Source organism: Hyaena hyaena, unplaced genomic scaffold, assembly GCF_003009895.1.
Source record: "Hyaena hyaena isolate Hyena2069 unplaced genomic scaffold, ASM300989v1 scaffold_1127, whole genome shotgun sequence".
NCBI classification, from domain to species: Eukaryota; Metazoa; Chordata; class Mammalia; order Carnivora; family Hyaenidae; genus Hyaena; species Hyaena hyaena.
The window spans coordinates 333,170-352,718 of NW_024081762.1; the positions used below are offsets into that span (position 1 = coordinate 333,170).

Genomic DNA, 19,549 nt, shown 5'->3' on the forward strand with positions numbered 1-19,549 from the left:
GCTTCCCGATTCATTTTTCTTCACAAGACTCACCAGCCATGATATCATGCAGTTACCTGACTATTTGTTCAGTCCTTCTCTCTCGAATACAAGGGAAGCTTAAGGACAATAGGAACGTACTCTTATTTGCCACTGCATCTGCAACACCTACAACAGTAATGACGGTACAACGGGTGCTCCACAAACTCTTGCTGGGAAATGAATACATTTAAGTATGAAATGGTGATGCTGCCAATTGGGAAAGACAATTTGACAACTCCTAATGGCATTTAAAATACACGGAACCTTTGAGCCAGTAATTCTATTTCTAGGGCCCTAAGCCTCAGTAATATCACGTTTCCCTAAAAATGTCTCTGTACGCTAGAATAGAAACCGTCTAAGAGAAAGGGCCAGAGGGCAGAGGCCTCGTGCAAGAGTTAGGTTTTCCCTCCATTCCTTCCTCCACGCTGGCGGCTCTGTCCTCTGTAACGCTGGCTCCTTCGTGTACGAGCAGCTTCACATTCACCATTTTGTCTGATCCCTACAACAAGGGTCACTGGGTCTTCCTAAGTCACAGAGAGGTGAAAAACCAAGGCTCAGTGAAATAAAGTGCACCAATTAAAAAAAAAATAGAATTAAAATGCTTAAAAATAAGTCTTTTAGTAGACCTCAAGCCACAATAAGTGAAAAAGACAAGTCACAGACTAACATATACAAATAACTTTCTATAGAAAGATGCACTACGGGAAGTCCATGAACAAAAGAACATTCAGAGTGGGTCACCTGCTGACTGGTTACCACTGGGGAGGAACGTGAGATAGAACTGCAGTGAAGAAGCATTTCCACTTTACTTCTGCCTGCCCAGGCTGCTTGATGTGACTTAGAATTCAAAATTCAGAAAACACACACATTAAAAAAAAAGTTCCTAGGGCGCCTGGGTGGCTTAGTCGGTTAAGCGTCCGACTTTCGCTCAGGTCATGATCTCGCGGTTCGTGGGTTCGGGCCCCGCGTCGGGCTCTGTGCTGACTGCCAGCTCAGAGCCTGGAGCCTGTTTCAGTCTGTGACTCCCTCTCTCTCTGACCCTTCCCTGCTCACGCTGTCTCTCTCTCTCCTAGAAATAAATAAAAATATTTAAAAAAAAAATAATAAAAAATAAAAAAAATAAAAATAAAAAAAAAGTTCCTTTACTAAGATGTTACAGTCCCTTAGAATTGCTCATTTTAAAGTTGAAAATGTAAGTTGAGAATACTTAAGCCTAAAAAAGTTTTGATACCATTTAACTGTCTCTTTTGCAAACAAACTGCTTACAAAATACAAACCTTATTTCTTAAGATCTGTACTAGAAAACAACTTGAATCACAACTATCTTTGCTCATATCATTTGCAGTAAAACAAATACTCTACTTTGTTCAAAATCCGTACAAGTCTATGATGCTTGCATACTTTTTAAAAATTTTTATTTTTGACAGAGAGAGCGAGGGGGGAGGGGGAGGGAGCAGAAAGAGAGGAAGACACAGAATTGAAAGCAGGCTCCAGGTTCAGAGCTGTCAGCACAGAGCCCAACGTGGGGATCGAACCCATGAACTGTGAGATCATGACCTGAGAGGAAATCAGATGCCCAACTGACAGAGCCACCCAGGTGCCCCTAGAGCTTGCATACTTTAGTTTCTGGAATGCGTTTATTTGGTAATGTCTCCTAAGAGTGTGGCTCAACATTTCTATGCCTACCTTTTTCTATCATCATCTCAGCCTGTCAAATATCTAATTCTATGAGCAACAGGAAACACTAATAAAGAACCTCATTGTCAATCAGGGGATTATTTCATTAGGAAATAATTGCAGTCTTTTATCTTTCAAACTAAGATATCTGCATTTCCAAGTAATATAAGAGAAAGGATGAGCATTTATTTATTATACACATACATGTTCCAAACTCGGTGTAAGTGCACCCTCACAACAACCCATAAACGAGGGATGAGACCCGGAGAAGTTACAGAACCTGCCTCAGGACACGATCTATGTTGAAGCAGACCTGGACCACTACCTGTGACCTCAGTCCACACTGAGTACAACTGGACCCGACGCCAGGTCATTCAACTCAAGCACGTAGAAACCCACGAAGACATATACTCAATTTCCCATACATTTATTTTTTAATTTCAAGCTATGCCAACTTGCAAGGTATTCTAAAGTTAAGTTTCATTTAACTGAAACGTTTTAACAATTTCAAAATATGAGTGCTTTGATGTTAATCGTTTTTAAGTTTCATTATATTATTTTATAAAATAAGAAAATATTAACATAAGATTCCTTAAAGGCACAACAGAATATCTGTTCTGAATACTTGAACCAGAAGCTAGCACATTCCACCTGAAGTCCAAACCCAGCAGCTACGTTTTTGTTTATAAAGTTTTATTGGCACACAGTCCCTCTCCATGTAGCTGAGACATGCAGCTTAATACTCAAGCAGGGTCTGCAAACCAGCAACATCAGTATCAAACTTAGAAAGGCCTACAAAGACCCAACCCTGGGCCTGCTGGGTTAGAATACATATTTTAAAAAGATCTCCATTAACATTTGAAAACCACAGTTTCAGACTCAAAAAATGTTAGAAGGAATCAGAAACTTTCTAATCAAGTCTAGAAAGCATAAAAATGAATGTAATGGCTGTCCCTTAGAGTCATGCGGCCCACTGAAAATCTTCAGCAACAATGAAAATATCTCTAAATACTTCTAAATTGACGAAGTATGCTTTTCATTTCTATATTCAAGTCATCGATAAAACTTTTCAACAGAACAGGTCCAAACACAGAGGTTCTGTGGTAATCTAAGAGAGCTCCGCCAACTCCTCTCAGAATAGTGTTGTTAAGTCGGCAATAGATTCATCGTCAAGAGCCGAATCCACCTCCACATGAACCACAGGCAGGCGTCCTGCGAGACACTGCACTGGGCTCGAGAGGGCAACACATTACAGCTTTGGAGCTAGACCAAAGGTGAATTCTGGCTGACATATGCTAGAAATGGAATCTTGGAAAGCATCTGTTCAAATCCAGTGCAGAATTTACATTATTATTGTAACTGATCGCTCCACAAATTCACTCTTGTTCTCCTTCACAATGTTCTTCCTCAGTTTTAAAAACTTGTTTGCTCCCTTGGCTTTTTAATTAGCCTCCCTTCTTTGCTCCCTCCCTGTTTGCTCCCTTTGTTTTCAATTACCATCTGTGCAGTTTCTTGCATTTCAGAATATTTCCTTATTCAAAATACACACTTATTTCAAAATTATACCATAGAGATTCCAAAGTATTTTCTGTGTACCATTATACTCAAAACTGACAGAGAAAAAATGAACTTACATCGTATACTTGCTAAATTTGGAATTACCTGAAAAAATAGGTCAAAGCCTGATATATGTACAATTCTCCAGAGATAAAAGGAAGCCTAGTATTCACTGTGCTTTTCATTTTATTTTTTTAATGTTTATTTATTTTTGAGAGAGAAAGAGAGATACAGAGACAGAGCACAAGTAAGTGAGGAACAGAAAGGGAGGAAGACACAGAATCCGAAGCAGGCTCCAGGCTCCGAGCTGTCAGCACAGAGCCCGACGCAGGGCTGGAACCCACAAACTGTGAGATCATGACCTGAGCAAAGGTCGGACGCTAAACTGACTGAGCCCCCACCGTGCTTTTTAAATAATGGAATAGAGAATTCTTCTGTGTCCACGCCTCTCCTTGCCGAGCCTCCCCATGCAGAGAATTTAGAAAGATGAAAGCCAAAGCCAAACAATGGCTTCAAATTTCTCTAAAACTAAAGTACTACCTGTCATTGTTTCTGGTTATTCAGAAAAATCACGAAGGGTCATTAAAAGGTAAAGAGTAATTTGAAGGAAGCATAAAAATTAAAACCTCATTACAGAAAACAGAACGTGCGCTTCAAAAGGCTCTTTAAGTGTATCATCATAAAGATACATGTAATGCTTTAGTAATAATTTGTAAAAAGCTCCCCTCCATTATATTCAAGTTTTCCAAAAACCAGGTTTAAAAGACATTATTCAACCCCTTTTGTTGTTGTTAAAAACTTCAAAGTAGCACATCAAAGGCGAAAAGATAATCTACTTTCCCCCTATCTATTCTCAATCAGTCCTCCAACATCTATCAACCACTCGCTTTGCTTTGCCAAATGCTTAAATAAGCATTTTCAGTAATATATGGAAAATAAGTATAAACAACAGAGACAGGTGTGCCTAAAAATGCTCATTGGACACATGTATTTACCTCTCCTCCTTCTACATACCCCATTAAAATGAGAGTAAAAGAATTTTTTTTTCAAGCTTTTAAATTCCAGTTATTCCATATACAAGGTAGTATTAGTTTCAGGCGTAGAATTTAGAGATTCATCACTTAACATACAATGCGCAGTGCTTGTCACAAGTGCCCTCCTTAGTACCCGGCCCCCATTTAACCCATCCTCCCACCCATGGCCCCTCTGAAAGCCATCAGTTTGTTCTCTATAGTTCAGAGTATGTTTCTCGGTTTGCCTCTCTTATTTTTCCCCTATGTTCATTAAATTCCACAGGAATGAAATCCTATGGTATGTGTCTTTCTCTGACTGACTTATTTCACTTAGCATGATACTCTCTAGCTCCATCCACGTCATTACAAATGGCAAGATTTCAGTCTTTTTGATGGCTGAGTAATGGCCCACTGTGCGTGTGTATAAATACATTATACAAATATCATATCATCAGGATGGACATTTGGGCTCTTTACATAATTTGGCTCATGTAGTTGCTGCTGCTCTAGACATCAGGGTGCATGTATCCCCTCAAATTATTTTTGTATTCTTTGGGTAAATACCTAGTAGTGCAATTGCTGGATGGTAACGTAGTCCAAAACTTAAATGTAGGCAAGCTTGGTATGGCAGTGACTTTTTAGATACAACAACAAAGCACAATTTGTGAAAGGAAACACTGACAGGTTGGACTGCATCACGATTAAAAGCTCTTGCTCTGTGAGGCACAGTGATGAGCATGGAGAGACAAGCCAGAGATGGGGAGAAAATATTCGCAAAGCACGTATCTGATAAACGACTTCTATCCAAAATACATAAAGCGCTCTTAAAATTCAACAATAATAAAACTCAACTTAAAAATGGTTAAAAGATCCGAACAGACATCTCATCAAAGAAAACGGACAGATGGCAAGTAAGTAGACAAAAAGACGAGCAACACCACACGTCACTGGAAAGCACTGGAAAGTACTTGACTCTTAAGACGGCAGCGCCCTGGACGCTGACACCACCAGGTGCCAGCGGCGATGTGCAGTGCCCGCTGCTCTGATTCATTGTTCACGGGAGTGCAAACAAGCACAGCTGTCCTGAGACACGGTTTGGCACCTTCTTCTAAAACTAAACCTGAGTCTTAGCGAACAACCCAGCAATCACGCTCCCTTCAGATTTACCCAAGTGAGCTGAAAGCTCATGTCCACATAAAATCCTGTATGTGGATGTTTAGAGCGACTTTATCTACAGTAACGGCCAAAGCTGGGAAGCAAGCAAGGTGTCCTTCAACGCGGGAGCTGGGGTACAGCTGTACAATGTGATATTCAGCAGTAAAAAGAAAAGAGAAAGTAAAAAGAAATGGGCTACCCAGCCACACAAGAAACCACAAAGGAAGTTTAAAGGTGTAAATGTGCCAAGGAAAGCAGCCAGTCTGAAAAGGTTATATACTATTTAATTCCAACTCTATGACGCTGTGGAAAAGGCAAACTACAGGACAGAAACAGGTGGTTGCCAGAGGTTCAGGGAGAGGGGGAAGGGCAGAGTGAGCAGGTGGGACACGGGAAATTTTTAGGGCAGTGAGACTATTCTGCATGACACGGTAATAGGGGATATGGGGTATTGGTCAGAACTCACGGAACATACCACACAGAGCGAACTATACAACAGAAAAAGGGAACCCTGATGTAACATATAGACTTCAGTTAAAAATAATGTATAAATATTGGTTTGTCAGTTATGACAAATGTACCACACTAATGCAAGAGGTTAATAACGGGAAGAGAGAACATATGAAAACTCTCTGTACACTCCCCTCAATTTTTCTGTAAATCTAACATTATTCTAAAAATTAAAATCTATGGTGTGTGTGTGTGTGTGTGTGTGTGTGTGTGCATGCGCGCGCGTGCAGAGGGGAGAGAGAGAAATTCTTGCATTGTTTATAATAGCAAAATCTGGCAATAGTATTAAATATCCATAAGTGGGAGACTGATTCAATAAGATACAGGAATAAAAAAGAATAAAGTAGAAGACTCACATTTCTTCATTTCAAAACGTACTATAAAGTAAAAGTAATCATGACAGTGTGATACTCATATCAGGATTGTCATATAGATCAACAAAAGTGAATGTCCAAAAATAAACCCTTATGTCTACAGGTCAACTGAATTTCAATAAGGATATCAAGACAATTCAATAGGGAAAAATAGCCTTCTCAACAGATGTTACTGGGATAACTGGATAGCTATATGCAAAAGAATGAAGTTGGACCCTTACCTCACATTGTGTACAATAAAATTTGAAAGGATCAAAGACTTAGATGTGGGGCGCCTGGGTGGCTCCATCAATTAAGCATCCAACTTGGGCTCAAGTCATGATCTCACGGTTTGTGAGTTCGAGCCCCGAACTGAGCTCTCTGCTGACAGTTCAGGGCCTGAGGCTGCTTCAGATTCTGGGTCTCCCTCTCCCTCTCCCTCTCTCTCTCTCTTTCTCTCTCTCTGCCCCTCGCCCACTCACACTCTATCTCTCAAACATAAAAAAAAATTTTAAGACTTAAATGTAAGTGCTAAAACCATAAAAATATTACAGAATACACAGGAGTAAATATTCAGAACACTAGTTCTGGCAATGGATTCTTAGGCATGACACCAAAAGCATGAGAAACAAAATAAATAAATAAATTGGACTTTATCAAAATTTTAAAATGTGCTTCAAAGGACTCTATTAAGAAAGTGATAAGATAACCCAAAAAATGGGGCGCCGGGGTGGCTTAGTAGGTTGAGTGTCTGACTCTGGATTTCGGCTCAGGTCATGATCCTAGTGTCGGGGGTTTGAGCTCCAAGTTGGGCTCTGTGCTGACAGCTCAGGGCCTGGAGCTGCTTCAGATTCTGTGTGTGTCTCTCTCTCTGCCTCTCCCCCGCTCATGCTCTGTCTCTGTCAAAAATAAATAAACATTAAAAATGGTGTTGGTTCAATTAGATATCCACGTAATGAAAACAACTGTATCTTGATCCCTACTTTATACCTTACCCAAAACCAATTCTAGATGGAATAGAGATCTAGCTGTGAAAGGTTAAACAGTAAATCTTCCAGCAGATGACCTGGAAACACATCTTCATGACCCCATATAGGCAAAAACTTCTTAACCAGGACACTAAAAATAACACTAGCCATAAAGGAAAAAATTAATCCAATTGAGCTACATTAAAACTAAGAGTGAGATGGTAATGTGACTGAGTAGAAGAAAACAGGTGTGATGAACAGATAGAAGAACTCTTGTTCAGAATATGTATAGAGCCCCTATTTAAAAACACTTTTTTAAAGGCTTGAACAACCAGTTCTGAAAAAACAGATAGCCAAATGACAGATGAGAATATGAAAAGGTATTCAACCACATAAGGAAGGAAGGAGATACAAATTAAAATCATGAAATAACTAAAACTTTTTTATGATTTTTAAAAACTTCTTATCGTGAGTGATGAAGATAAGTTGGCAAGGACGTGGGACAGCCGGTGTGAAGAGCATGTAGTGAAATTGACTCACTTTAAAAGCTCGTAGTTCTTCTCGTTTAGCCGCACAGCGTTCTCCCTCCAGAATTTCTCAGACTTGTGCACAGGGCTCCACTCCAGTCTTCCAGACTTCAGTTCTGAGCTGTACTCATCAAAGGAGCTACAAAGCAAATGTTAAGGAACTCAAAGTTTAGAAACATCGAAGAGCTACTCCAAATTAAGCAATGCAAAACATTTTTACCATTTCAATTATACCTCAATAGGGAAAAAAAAAATTCTTCACTGATGACTGAACTGCAAAGCCTGGCAATCCTTTGTGCATTAACGACCTACCACTAAACAAAGTTCAAACAGCTTAAATGATCTTTAATAAGTCATGTGAAATTTATTCAAGGTCCTAATGTCCAAGACTCCTATCAAGTTGGAGTGCTCAAAATGAAATTAAAAGGAGCACTTGCTTGCAAAATCTTTATCCTAATAAATAAAGTATAATCGGTATAATATCTGATGATCTAGCAGTCTCCACCGTGCCACTTAAAATACTATATTTGCCACACCACTAGATGCACTCATGTGAATTTATATGAAAGTATGTTACTTAAATATAAAATAAAATAGCAAATTCTAATACTATAAATGTCACAAATCACTATATTGTATTATGCAACTAAAAATACACATATGGGCATGATATTGCACAATGTGATTACAATCACTGTGAAGGTAATCCTCTGATTAAATTAACACATTCTAGAATAATTAAAAACAAAAACCTCCATGCATATAGCAAACTGCGATGCAATCAAATTAAAAAATCCTTCTCTGTGTATCAAGTAACTTAATGATTCAAGGCTTCGTTCTATAAAAAAATGTTTAATGTTGTCAGCCAGCGGACAAACAGTAACAGGACATGGTTGGACATTCTTTCAAGTGAAATCTTAACAAAGATTCAGCCATTTAAATACTGATTGGTAATTAGTATATAACCAATATAAACAGAATTTTACTGGTTAAGTTGAACAGAGTGTCCTACTAAAGAAAGTAATCATTTAACATGAGGCCAATCTGTGTAAGAAGTAAACTAATACTGTTTAACATTAATTTCCTAAACCTTTAACAGCAAAAACAGACACAACGCTCTTTCACCTGTACTCATCACCCTACTGGCTTTCATGTAAATAGCAAAGCTTTTCAATTACCAAATTCAACCTGAAAAATCAAAAATAATAATAATTGGCTAATGTGGATTAAATAATTTAGAAAGCTAAGTATCATTACACTTACTCATTTTCTTAAATTTTTTTTAATGTTTTATTTATTTCTGAGAGAGAGGGAGAGACTGCGTGAGCAGGGGAGGGTCCGAGAGAGAGGGAGACACAGAATCCGAGCAGACTCCAGGCTCTGAGCTGCCAGCACAGAGCCCGATGTGGGGCTCAAACCCACGAACCGTAAGATCATGACCTGAGCCGGAGTCAGACGCTTAACCGACTGAGCCACCCAGGTGCCCCAACACTTACTCATTTTTAAAAGAGATCTTAAATCATGATTACAGAAGAACTGATAATAAATTTGTAAAAATGAACTTAATAAAATTTATAAGAACTGCCAAGTCTACTGCTGGCCAGACAACTTTATTACAATCCAGTTACTCATATTTGGAATTACAGAAAGACAAAACTCATTTGCCTCCCTCCACAAACTCCATTATAGACCACTGACATGGGTGATATATCCTCTCTCTCCAGAGGCACGTGGGCCTTGGGATTAAAAGCTGCACTGAATTATCTGGTAAATACATTTCTGGAACACATACACCATACAGAAGGCATTTGCTGGACACCTGAAACCTCACAATAAATCCTCCAAGGTTAGAATTATTATTGCTCTTTTATCAAAAGGAGAACAGAGACTTTGCAAAGTCAAGAAGCTTGTCAAGGCCACGTGTGGAGCAAGTAGCCAAACAATTCCAAGTGGGTTCAGCCTGGCTCCCAAACCCACACCACCCACACAGAAAGATCTACTTCTACGGCAGTAAGTCCCTCTTAAAAGTGTACCAATAGTTTAGAAACAAAGAATACATCGGTTAACGGGAAAGATCATCAATACATTATTCAACAAAAAAGAACAAGGTCCAGAAGCATATGCAGACCCCATCTGTGTATGCGTGTGTGTGTGTGTGCGCGCGCACGCATGTGTATGCGTGTGTGCGTGCACACATGTGCCAGGGGAGCAGGGCTAGGAGGGTTTTTTTGGAAGCAAACACAAAAAATGGGGGTGGGGACGACTGCGTGGAAGAGGTATAGAGTCCCTTCTAGAACTAAGTAAGGATTCTTTTTTTCCCCCCACTGGATTGTACGTCATTTGCATAATTTTTAATATCAAAAGTAAATAATACCAACAGGAACTTCAAAAAAGCATGGGGAAAAATATCCTCTTTCCATTTATGGCCAAACCTCCTCCACAAATTAAAAACAAGTAACTGCTTAAAAAGATTCTAAACCAGGGGGAGATTCTTAAGGGTTCCACAGTGACACAAGCACCCTGTGGGAGTGCAGCCAGTCAGATCTCAGCCAAGAGAACGCTAGGAACCTCCCATAAGAGAAGAGGTAACACACAGCTCTAACCAACTGTTACCATGGTGATGAGCCAGTTGTCCCCCGCCCCCCATACCCCAATTCTTAACAGAAGACATCATGCTTTAGTGAAATCCTTTGAGTTTATAGTTAGTAATAAATTTAGACTTTCTTAAAATACTAGTAAAGTCAAACAAGGCCCCATATACCCACCCTGTGAGAATTTTTTAAAATAACATACCTAAGGTCTTGGACGCTCTCACCAAGTTTTTCCAAAAGAAATTTTATATCTTCGCTGATATCTTCATCATCGTACTTCTGCTGTTCCAAGTTCTCCAACTGTTTCAGAACTTTGCACTGAATCATAGCCAGGGCATATTCTTGACGGGTTTCTCTTTCGGTCGATTTTTCCAGAAAGTTCTGAGTTAGACAAACACATGAGAAAACTGTGTAAGTCCCTATATGTGATACTCTTAGACCCCTGTGCCTCCTCTTGCGTGCTCTCTCCGCCTCTGCTCTCAGGTTAAGCGAAGGCTGTGTCACAAATCCTTACCTCTTGCCTGAGCACCTGTCGGCATCAAAAGCGTCCTTCTTACTCCTCGCTTCCTTCTTGGCTCAACTACACATTTAAAATGACTGAACCAGATGAGCTTCAAAACACTGATTTAATTTACAATTAAATCAATCACATCCTTTCTCACAGCCCTGCTCCTGAGCACACCCCTGTGAACTTGCCATCTGTTAGCACTGAGGGATAAGTTAGAGTACTTAGGGATACTAGGAAAGAATGTTTCTTCAAGTTTCTCTAGAGCTTCTCAGTCACTCTTCTTCCCCTTTCATCAACCTACACATGCACAAAGAGCAGTAATAAAAAAAAAATCTCTTGCTACTTATGAGAATACTTATGAAAAAAGCAAAGGAATCCTAAATATGCTCGATCCTTCAGCAATATGGGTTTGAACTGTGCAGGTCCACTCTTTCGCAGATTTTGTCAAGAATTATAGTACAGAACTGGAAGTATATTTTTATTCCTTATGATTTCCTTAATATTTTCTTTTTTCTAGCTTTCTTTATTGTAAGACTACAGTATATATAATATATATAACATACAAAGTGTGTGTTAACCGGCTGTTTGGTTTATCAGTAAGGCTATAGTCAACAGTATGCTATTCATAATGAAGTACTGGAGGAGTCCAAAGATATGCATGGATTTTCTGCACCACAGTGGGGTCAGCACCCTAACTCCTACACTGTTCAACTACATTTATAAAAATAAACTCTTCATTGGATTAACCAGTATTTCTAAGCAAAGACGATGTTCAGGCTTAGGGGCAGAAACAAACAAGCTCTCAAGAAAGCCACCTACACCAAAATGGTAAAGAATCTGTCAAATGCCTTCCCTACACACACACACACACACACACACACACACACACACACACACACAATACTGTAATGATAATTCCAAATCAACTATACCAAACTATGAGATTTTTGAATTTATTTTTGCAAGCAAATTATATTCCTATCATTATGCTAAATAAAGACATTAAGAGATTTAGCTTAGCATATAGAAATTAGAGAGCAATCCCTATCAAAATTCCAATGGCATTTATCAAACAAACAGAAAAAATAACCCTAAAATCTGTAGGGACCCATAAAAGACCCTGAATCACCAAAGCAATCTTGATAAAAAAAAGAACACAGCTGGAGGCATCACACTTCCTCTGTAACTGAACTACAAAGCTTTATTTATCAAAACAGCATGGCACCAGCATAAAACAGACACACAAACCAATGGAACAGAATAGAGAGCCCAGATATAAAAGCCCACATATATAGTCAACTAATATTTAACAAAGGAGCCAAGAATACTCAATGCAGGGGGCGCCTGCGTGGCTCAGTCAGTTAAGTGTCCAACTCTTGATTTCAGCTCAGGTCATAATCTGACAGTTTGTGAGATCAACCCCCATGTGGGGCTCCTCACTGACAGTGGGGGAGCCTGCTTAGGATTCTCTCTCTTCCCTGCCCCTCCCCTGCTCATGCATGTGTGCTCACTCTCTTTCTCTCAAAAATACATACATACATACATACATAAAAGAATACTCCATGCAGAAAGGACAGTCTTTTCAATAGATGGTGTTAAGAAACTGGATAACCACAAGTAGAAAAATGAGAATGAAGCCCTATCTTACACCACTCACAAAACTTAACTCAAAATGGATTAAAGACTTACACATACTAAAGTTGTCGAACTCCAAAAAAAAAAAAAAAAATTATATATATATATATAAGGAAAAAGTTCCCTGACCTTGGTCTTGGCAATGATCTTTTGTACATGACACCAAAGCATAGAGAAGAAAAGCAAAAGTTAGCAAGGGAGGGGTGACATCAAACTCAAAAGCTTCTTTCTGCACAGTAAAAATTAAATGAAATTATATTAAAACTCAAAAAAAAATTTTTAAATGAACAAAATAAAAAGTATCCTGTTGGTTGAGAGAAAATATTTGCAAAGTATGTATCTGATAAGGGATCAATATCCAAAATATATGAATATATGAGAATATATGAAGAACTCCTACAACTCAATAACCACCACAACCAAACCAAAAATGGGCAGAGGATCTGAACAGACATTTCTCCAAAGACATACAAATGACCAGCAGGTACATAAAAATACCAGTACGCATCAGAGAAATACAAATCAAAATCACAATGAAATATCACCTCCAAAAACAAAAGATAATAAGTGTTTTCAAGGTTATGGAGAGAAGAGCACACTTGTTCACTGTTGATGAGAATGTAAACTGGGGCAGCCGCGATGGAAAACACTATGAAGGTTCCTCAAAAAACTTGAAAATAGGGGCGCCTGGGTGGCTCAGTCAGTTAAGTGTCCAACTTCAGCTCACGTCATCATCTTGCAGTTCGTGAGTTTGAACCCCACATGGGCTCTGTGCTGACAGCTCGGAGCCTGGAGCCTGCTTTGGATTCTGTGTCACCCTCTCTCTCTGCCCCTCCCCTGCTTGCACTCTCTCTGTCTTTCAAAATATAAACATTAAAAAACATTAAAAAAAACAACAACTTGAAAATAGAACTATCATATGATTCAGCCATTCCACTGCTAGGTATTTATCCAAAGGAAATGAAAACAGAGTATCAGAGAGATTATGTGCACTCCCATGTTTACTGCAGCATTATTCACAACAGCCGTGACAGGAATATTCTAAGTGTTCAACAATGGACACCTGGATACGGCAAATGGGGTACACACACAATGGAATATTATTCAGCCAAAAGGAAAAGAAATCCTGCCATTTGTGTCAACATGGATAGACTTTCGGGGCATTATGCTAAGTGAAACGTCAGAGAAACACAAATGCTGCATGAACTCATTTACATGTGGAACCTTAAAAAAAACTAAAATAAAAAAACCCTCATAAATACAGAGAACAGATTGGTGGCTGCCAGATGCAGTGGAGGAGGCGTCGGCACAATGGGTGAAAGGGATCAAAAGGTGCAAATTTCCAGGTATAAAATAAATAAATCCTAAGAGCATGATGACTATAGTTAATAATACTCTATGCATATCTGAAAGGTGCTAGCAAAGTAGATCTTAAAAGTTCTAATCACAAGACAAAATTTGTAACTATGTGTGGTATGACGTTAATTAGACTTATTGAGGAGATCATTCACAATATATACAAATATTGAAGCATTATGTTGTACACCTAAAACTAGTAAAATGTTATATGTCAATTATATCTCGATTTTTTAAAAATAAAGGTAAACAAACAATGATCAGATACTGAAATTAATTAGTCACCAGCAGGCCTGTGGCAGAAGACACGCTAAAGCATGGGTGGGCAAACTTTCTAAAAAGGCCAAATAATAAATATTTCAGGCTTTGAGGGCTCCATCATAGCTATTCAATTCTGCCCTTATAATGCAAAAGCTGGCATACAAAAAACAAAAATCAAGCACAGCAGTGTTCCAACAAAGCTTTATTTACAAGAACCACTGGTCATAATTCGCCCATGAGCGACTACAGATTGCTGAGCCCTGAGCTGAAGGGAATTCTGCAGGTGACAGAAAGTGATTCTGCCAAATGGAAAGCTGAATCTTCAGGAGAGAAGGAAGAACGGCAGATAGGGTAAATAGTTGAACAAATACAAAAGACTATTTTTCCCTCTTTACTTCTATAATCCAAACAAGACTGTTTAAAGGAAAAGTTAGAACACTGTAATTTAGGGTTTTTTACATACGTAAATATATTTATATGTCAACTATAGAATAAAAAAGAGGGAATAGACCTGTATGACTGCAAGTTGTTACATTTCATATAACAGAGTGCAATGTTAACTTTAATGGGAAAAGTTAAGGATGTATATACTGTGATACCAAATCAAGCTCTAAGCAATAAACACTACAGGGGCGTCTGGGTGGCTCAGTCGCTTGACTGTCTGACTTCGGCTCAGGTCATGATCTCACGGTTTGTGGTTTTGAGCCCCGAGTCGGGCTCTATGCTGACAGCTCAGAGCCTGGAGCCTGCTTCAGATTCTGTGTCTCCCTCTCTCTCTGACCCTCCCCTACTCACACTCTTTCTCTCTCAGAAATAAATTTAAAAAAAAAAAAAAAAGAAAGAAAGAAACACTACAAAGAACAGTTAAAAGGTCAACAGAAAAATTAAAATGAAATTCTAAAGAGGATCCAATTAACTCAAGAGAAGGCAAGAATGAAAGAAAGAAGAACAAAAAACAGATAAGACAAACAGAAACAGTACAATGGTAGACCTAAATTCAACTATACCAATAATTATTTTAAACGCAAGTGAGCTGAGTACTCCAGTTAAGAGGCAGAGACTATTAAGATTAAAATTCAAGACCCAAGTACATGTGGTCTAAAAGAGACAGACTTTAAATACAAGACAGAGATAGGCCGAAACTAAAAGATGGAAAACCAGAAGCATAAGAAAGCTGGCGTGTCAAAAAGGGAGAAAAGAAACTAAAAGAAAAGACAAGAAAGCTGGCATGACTATATTAATCTCAAATAAAGTAGGTATCAAGACAAAAAGCATCACCAATAATAAAGGACATTTCACAATGATTCAAGGAAAATTTCCCATTATGTCGAGAAAATGTAACACATATAAATGTATGAATATCAGGGCTTCAAAATACATAAAGCAAAAATTGGCAAAACTAAGGGGAAAAATAGACAAATCCATAAATAACTGCTGAAGATTTTAACAACACCCACTCTTGGCAATTGGTAGAACCACTAAACAAAACATCAGTGCACAGAGGAACTACACTATTAACCACCCTGCTTTAATTTATATTTTACTGGCTGAAGCTCGAGAAGGGGAAAAACAGTTGGCGAGAGGGAGGGAGGCAAGCCATGAGAGACTCCTGAATGCTGAGAACAAACTGAGGGCAGATGGGGTGGGGGAGAGGGGAAGAGGGGTGACGGGCATGAAGGAGGGCACTTGTGGGGATGAGCATTGGGTGTTATATGGAAACCAACTTGACAATAAACTATTTAAGGAAAAAAATTTACATTTTACAGAACACTATACATCTGCAAAATATACATTCTTTTAAACCACACATGGCACATTCACTACGACACAAGTCTTATTTAAAACAAGTCTCAAATTTCAAAGAACTGAAACTTATTAGAATATGGTCCCTGACCACAGTGAAAACCAGTTAAAGACCTTAAGCTGGGGGCAGCCCTACATTCTGATAACCTCTTCCTTTATGATACTCCCCTTCTTCCTTTGCTTTTTTAAGACGTTACCTATTATTTCCCTAAGTTTTCTGTTACCTTTTCTAGTTATTTTTTGTACTACTATCTCTTCTAATTTTAGAAACATATTGAAACACGGGACTCAGTCAGTTAAGCATCCAACTTCGGCTCAGGTCATGATCTCGTGGTCCGTGAGTTCAAGCCCCGTGTCGGGCTCCCCGTGGTGAGCTCTGAGCCCCCTTCGGATTCTCTGTCTCCGTCTCTCTCCGCTCCTTCCTCACTCATGTTCACTCTCTCGCTCTCTCAAAAATAAAAATAAACATTAAAAATAATTTTAAAAAAGAAACATATGAAAACACATTTGTTCATATGATCCTTTGTAATTTTCACTATACATTTGCTGACTAAAGAATTAAACTTCATAATTAAGGTACTATCATAACCAGTGAGTTCAACTGTAACTTCAACAGAGTCAATATAATAACTTAGGACAGCACTCCTGTGTTCTTCAAACACCACCTCTCCCTCAATTCTCCAAGATAATAGAACTTTGGAACTTAGTCACACTTGATTCTCCCCTTTTCTTCACTCCTGTGTCAAATCAATGAGCCTTATTATTTTCCCTTCAAAACATTTTAATTTCATTTCCATTTCATTATAAAGAATGAAAGCGAATGAACGGATCATGAAATAAGAAACTGAATTTGCGGGACGCCTCAGTGGCTCAGCCAGTTAAGCGTCCAGCTCTTGATTTCAGCTTGGGTCACGGTCTGAACCCCATGTTGTGCTCTACACCGACAGCGAGGAGCCTGGTTGGGATTCTCTCTCTCCCTCTCCTTCTGCCCCTCCCTGGCTCATGTTCTCGCTATCTCTCAAAATAAATTAACATTAAAAAAAAAGGAAAGAAACTGAATTTGCCCAAACAAACCTACACAATCAGGCATCAGTGTACCCTTCAAAAGCCCTAAAACTCAGGGCACCTGGGGGGCTCAGTCAGTTGGCCAGCCGACTCTAGATTTCAGCTCAGGTCATGGTCACACAGTTGTGAGACTGAGCCCCGCGTCAGGGATTCTCTCCTTCTCCCTCAAGCATGCACGAATGTGCATGCTCTCTCTTTCTCAAAATAAACAAACATTTTTTTAAAAAAGCCCTAAAACCCAAGGGCATCTTCACCTCCACAAAATCAAAAGTGTAAATATCATCTTCACCATTGTCCAAGTAACAGTGGAGAGGTCTTGACTTCACTAAGAGCACGGTGGAGTTACGTGACAGTTCAGCTCTTTCCTTCACCAGAATTGCTGGCCTTGTGAAATTCTGTGTTCATGCAGTGCTTCTCAAACCATTGGTGAAGGCCAGTTATGTTGGTTTCTAACTTCCAGTCATGAACAAATACTTTTGTAAAATACAAAATTGAATTTCCAGAAAAATGAATTTTAAAAAAACATGTAAAATATAATCTCAAATTCTATATCATGAAATTTCCAGCCATGCAACTATTCTGTCCAGTTACTATACGCTTCTAAGTGCTTATTCTTCCATTCTATGCTTCCCTGTCACAGGCTGCTAACCACCAGTCCACAGCACTGTACTGACTCGCACACCACATTGGGAGTATCGCTGTATAAGGATGCACCCCAAGATTTAAAAATGCCTCGGGGCGCCTGGGTGGCTCAGTCGGTTGAACATCTGACTTCGGCTCAGGTCACGATCTCATAGCTCATGGGTTCAAGCCCTGCGTCGGGCTCTGTGCTGACCCCTCAAAGCCTAGAACCTGCTTTGGATTCTGTGTCTCCTTCTCTCCCTGCCCCTCCCCCACTCATGCTGTCTCTCTCTCTCTCTCTCTCAAAAATAAACATAAAAAAAAAATTTTTTAACACCTCAATCTTACTATATCTCATCAAACCTGGTATCTAATGAGTAACACGTAAGTTCCTGAGACAGGGAATGAGGTACGGACTTAGGAATACAATTTTTTGGTAGCAATACCTCCACGCCAAAGCTGTGGGTGGGACGGCACCCACACACTCAACCCAGGGTGGGCCTCACTGAAAGGGTCACAGCTCTAAACTGCCTGCACAGGAAGATAAGTAAAAATACAACTTATCTTATTATCTGACATGTTACGCAGACTATTGACTAAGCAGAGCCAAAAAGAGAAATAAAACTCACAACATATGTAAAACTCCAGGCAACAAATAAGATCTTCAGTGTCTTTCTCAGCTATTGCTCAAAACATACTCATTTATTTTAGGAACTAAAGATTGACAAATCAATTTAACCAATAGAATGACATTTGCAGAGCCCTCAAGTCCAGCACTTACTATGAATAAGTGAGATTGACATTTTCAAAAATAAAATTCACCAAGCCAAATGGAAAAAAAAAATAATTAGCAGCTGCTAGACTTTTTCAGCTCACAGCAGCTCAGCGAGCCTCTGAAAGTCTTCAGCACAAAAATGTCCTTCCTGAGTTTCAAGATGTGGGAAAAAATACAAGACTAGATCATCCTTGACCTCATCAGTGAATCTTTTTTAAAGGTTTTATGAATTTGAGAATGATAAAGAGAAAAGGACACATTAGTTTTTTACCTACTGATGGTCTAGGTCCAATGGCTTTACTATGTCATTTCTAATGACTTACTTTTAACTCAGTTGTGTACAGGAAAGTTGTGGATATCTAAAGATGTTCTTCTGATTTTTAGCCCTCCATATATTCCCCTAATGATGGTACTATCCCAAATTTAGCACAGCAGGATCTAAAAATCTAATACTTCAGCCAATAGATTGGGTCTATTTTACATAATCTGAAATCAAAATTAGACAACAGAAGCCCTGAAATTACCCTAGTAATTAGTTCCATGAGCTGTGGGTACAAAATTGACACTGTAAATATACTTCAAATAAGATTTTTTACATCTTGTTACATGTCAATAAAATACTCATGCTGCTTTTTAAATTTTTTTTTTTAATGTTTATTTTTTGAGAGAGACAGAGGCAGAGCATGAGCAGGGGAGGGGCAGAGAGAGAGGGAGACACAGAATCTAAAGCAGGCTCCAGGCTCTGAGCTGTCAGCACAGAGCCCTAGGCAGGACTCAAATTCATGAACTGTGACATCGTGACCTGAGCCGAAGTCGGACAGTTAACAGACTGAGCTCCCCAGGCGCCCCCATGCCGCTTCTTCTAAATCAAACAGGTCAGCACTGGATCTGTGCCCATGTTCAACACTAACTTAGCAAGAATGCAATTTACAGAGTTAGGGGATTTAAACAGGCAAACTGCTATCATTCTATGTTTTTCTAAACAGAAAAGGCAGGGAAATAAATACAACTTGTATATTTACCACTGCCAGGCTCCTGTGATCTCACTGAATCCTTACCTAATCTTGAAGAGAGTTAAGTATTACTACATTTCACACATGGAGAAATTTGCTCTAAGAGTTCAAGCCACTCTGCTGACAACCTAGTGCCAAAT

The 19,549-nt window shown here is 39.1% G+C and overlaps 1 protein-coding gene across 2 annotated transcripts in view; it reads right to left on the bottom strand.

Moving 5' to 3' along the window:
• The window catches only part of ATP6V1H (ATPase H+ transporting V1 subunit H), a 111,499-nt gene that overhangs the window by 45,279 nt on the left and 46,671 nt on the right, over positions 1–19,549 (bottom strand). For both annotated transcript variants that reach the window (XM_039222446.1, XM_039222445.1), the window contains 2 exons: positions 10,575–10,753; positions 7,795–7,920 (listed from right to left, as the gene is read on the bottom strand). In XM_039222446.1, coding sequence (XP_039078377.1) covers positions 7,795–7,920; positions 10,575–10,753 — 305 coding nt within the window. The remainder of the gene's footprint in view (positions 1–7,794; positions 7,921–10,574; positions 10,754–19,549) is intronic.